Source organism: Calidris pugnax, unplaced genomic scaffold (assembly GCF_001431845.1).
Source record: "Calidris pugnax isolate Ruff unplaced genomic scaffold, ASM143184v1 scaffold27, whole genome shotgun sequence".
NCBI lineage: Eukaryota > Metazoa > Chordata > Aves > Charadriiformes > Scolopacidae > Calidris > Calidris pugnax.
The window spans coordinates 16,057,663-16,061,083 of NW_015090893.1; the positions used below are offsets into that span (position 1 = coordinate 16,057,663).

General features: G+C 46.0%; 1 protein-coding gene across 1 annotated transcript in view; it reads left to right on the forward strand.

Moving 5' to 3' along the window:
* Nucleotides 1-794, forward strand: part of PITX1 (paired-like homeodomain 1) — a 7,227-nt gene extending 6,433 nt beyond the window's left edge. Inside the window, exon 3 of the mRNA XM_014947719.1 lies at nucleotides 21-794. Coding sequence (XP_014803205.1) covers nucleotides 21-560 — 540 coding nt within the window. The 3' untranslated portion in view covers nucleotides 561-794. The remainder of the gene's footprint in view (nucleotides 1-20) is intronic.
* Nucleotides 795-3,421: the final 2,627 nt, after the last annotated feature.

Genomic DNA, 3,421 nt, shown 5'->3' on the forward strand with positions numbered 1-3,421 from the left:
GCCCCCCCCCCCCCCCCCAGGTGTGGTTCAAGAACCGCCGAGCCAAGTGGAGAAAGCGGGAGCGGAACCAGCAGATGGACCTGTGCAAGAACGGGTACGTGCCGCAGTTCAGCGGGCTGATGCAGCCTTACGACGACATGTACGCGGGCTACCCCTACAACAACTGGGCCACCAAAAGCCTCACCCCGGCACCTCTTTCCACCAAGAGTTTCACCTTCTTCAACTCCATGAGCCCCCTCTCCTCGCAGTCCATGTTCTCGGCTCCCAGTAGCATCTCCTCCATGAACATGCCATCCAGTATGGGCCATTCGGCCGTGCCGGGAATGGCCAACTCCGGGCTCAACAACATCAATAACATCAGCGGGTCTTCGCTCAACACGGCCATGTCCTCGCCGGCTTGTCCCTACGGGCCACCGGGGTCACCCTATAGCGTCTATAGGGACACTTGTAACTCCAGCTTAGCCAGCCTCAGACTGAAATCAAAGCAGCACTCCAGTTTCGGCTACAGCAGTTTGCAAAGCCCCGGCTCCAGTCTAAACGCCTGTCAGTACAACAGTTGACGGACTTGACACAAGCCACCTCCGTGAAAACACACCGCCGACAAAGCCCAAGCAGAAGCGAAGCGACGTTTAACGGAAAAAAAGGGGAAAAAAAATAAAAATTAAAATTCAAATTTAAAAAAAAAAATAAAATTCATTAAAACTGATCACAAGCGAAACCCGAGCAAGTAAGAGAGGAAAAAGAAACGAAACACACCAAAACATGACAAAAAAAAAAAAAAAAAAAAAAAAACCGCGGACTTCGACTGTCTAGGAAAAAAAAAATAAAAATACTAATGCAACGGCGCACCCCAAAAAAAACTGCGCTTTAAAAAAAAATTCAAAATAATCCATCAAAAAAAAAAAAACCAAAACCGTAAACGGACCAGAAAACTTTTGCAAGAGACACCGAAATCTGGTACATGGATGAGTTGCAATTTTTTTTTCTCTGGATTATGCGGGTTGTATGTGTTTACTTGAACTTGCACAGAGTCGGTGAGGCGGCCGCTTCCCCGCGGGGAGGGCGGCGAGAGAGTTGGGGGGGGGGACAGAGACGCCTCGGTGGTAAGAGCTGGTGGGACGGTTCTTGGCCGCTTGTCGCACGGGAGAAGAGTTTGGTTAATGTTTACCACTGAGAAACAGAATCACACTCGAAAAGAAAAGAAAAAAGAAAAAAGAAAAAGAAAAAGAAAAAAAAAAAAAAGGAGGGGGGGTGGGGGGGCAGAAAAAAAAATATAATTCGCAGAGTAGGTTCTGCGGGAAAAAATGGTTAAAATATTAGGTATGAAACTATTAAAAATAATAATGACAAGGGTCAACCACTTATATAAGGTTATATTTATATCTACCGTTGCATTGTGCCGGATCATTGTCCTTGGCCGTTGAATAAACTGTTTTTAAAATGCATGATTCTTGATGTTTTTTTCTTTAGTTGGAAGCTATAATCCAGTCATTCCTGATACTAAGCAGCTCAAGGTTCCTACCTCTTCATCCTTTCCAAAAGACTGCAGTATCCCCGGTTGTGAGAGAGCACAGAAACCCTCCAGCGCTGCGAAAAAACTGCTCAGCCTTCTCCCCATCCTGATAATGAAATTATCGTTCATCTGTATTTAAACGCAGGGGGTTGGTTTTTTATTTTTCTCTTTAAAACGAAAAACAACAAAAAAAAGAAGGAGGAAAAAAAAAACAAAACCCAAACCCCACAAACCTCTTTTAGAGAGTCTAGAAAAATAAAAGACGAAAAATAACCATGGGCTGTTCTGAAGTGAATCCAGATACTGCATTTCTGCTGGAGAAAACAACGAGCCTCGGCGTCCGGAAAGGTTGCTTAGCAAAACTGAGAGTGTTCCTTGCTTTTCTAACTGTGAAGGAAAAACAAGGAACCAAAAAAAATACCCCCCTGATCTTAAGGTGTTATTATCTTAAGGTGTTATTATGTAAATGTAGATACTTTAACAAGTGCTTGTTGGCAAAAAAAAAAAAAAAAAAAAGAAAGAAAGAAAAAAAAAACCAAACAAACATGGAACTGATAAATATGATCTTTATATTAATACGCATACAAAACGCATATGAAGTTTAATTGCAGGCATATTTGTTGCTTCTTTTTTTTTGTCGATACTTATTACCTGTAGATGACAAAGAAACATAATATAAAATGCACACGGTACTTCTTTTCCCAGTGTATTTCACACCTGTGGTAAACGTTACGCTGGATGTTTCAGTTATGCTGTTGTGGATAAGGATGCAGTATATATATTGTTTTATAAGTTATGTTTTGTGATTTTAATTTTTTTTTTTCAAAATTAAGAGCATGGGTATAATAATAATAAAAAAAAAACAAACAACAACAAAAAAAAACAAAAACCGAAACGCCATCTAGAAATGCCTTTAATGTTCTTTTCTGGCTATGTTTAAGAGATTGAATAAATAAGAAGAAAAACAGCTTTCTCTCCCCCACCCCCCCGCGGTGGCGTTTTGGGGAGGGCCCCTCCGCTTCCTCCCGCTAATTGCGCCGTCGCCCCGCGTCCGTCCGTCTGTCCGTCCGTCCGTCCGTCCCCGCACCCCGGCAGGGACCCGGCCGAGGCGGGGGGATGAAGCCACCCTTCTTCGGGGAGGGGGTGCGTGTCCCTGCCGTCCCGGGGGGGCAGTGAAAACCCTCCAAACCTCTAATTTTCCGGCGTATTTCCCGCTGCCGTTGCGGCGGGGCGGGGGGAGGCAGCGCTCCGCGCCTTTCCGCTCCCCCGAAATAAGAACGAAATGATAACGGGTTGGGTTGTTCTGATTTATATTTTTTTTTTCCTCCCCCAAGAGTTAATCCTCGCACCCTGAAGACCCCCCCCCTCGGCGTGTGGCAGCCCTGGGACGGCTCCTTCCCGCTGAACCGTTTTCCCCTTTTTCTAAAGTGTTGGTTTTTTTTTTTCCCCTTTTGCTCCTCCAAAATCGCCGAGATCCTCAATTTTAAAGTTTGTTCGATTCACTCATTTTTTCTCCAAGCTGTTGCGAGCACAAAAGACTCTGATTTCATTATAATTATATTCATTGCTGTAATGATTGCGATTGATATTGTGGAGAAAAAAAAAAAATTGCCATAATTCAGCCAACGAATTAATCAATTATTTGCGGCGAGGCCGGATCCGGCGGCGGGAAAAGCCTCCCAAACGCGCTGTTTGCGCGGCCGCGGATGTCCCACAACCCTTCACCCCTAAACTCCCCTCTTGTTTGGGGGTGGGGGGGGAAGTGCAGCTCCATGGAGCCCCTTGAGCCCCGGGGGCTTCCGCGGCCGCGCAAGGCAGCCCGGCCCCGGGAGCCGTTCTCTGGCAGCGGAGTGGGGGGAGTGGGAGCCCGCAGAGCCCCCGTCCCGGGGTTTGGGGGGGTCCTCGATG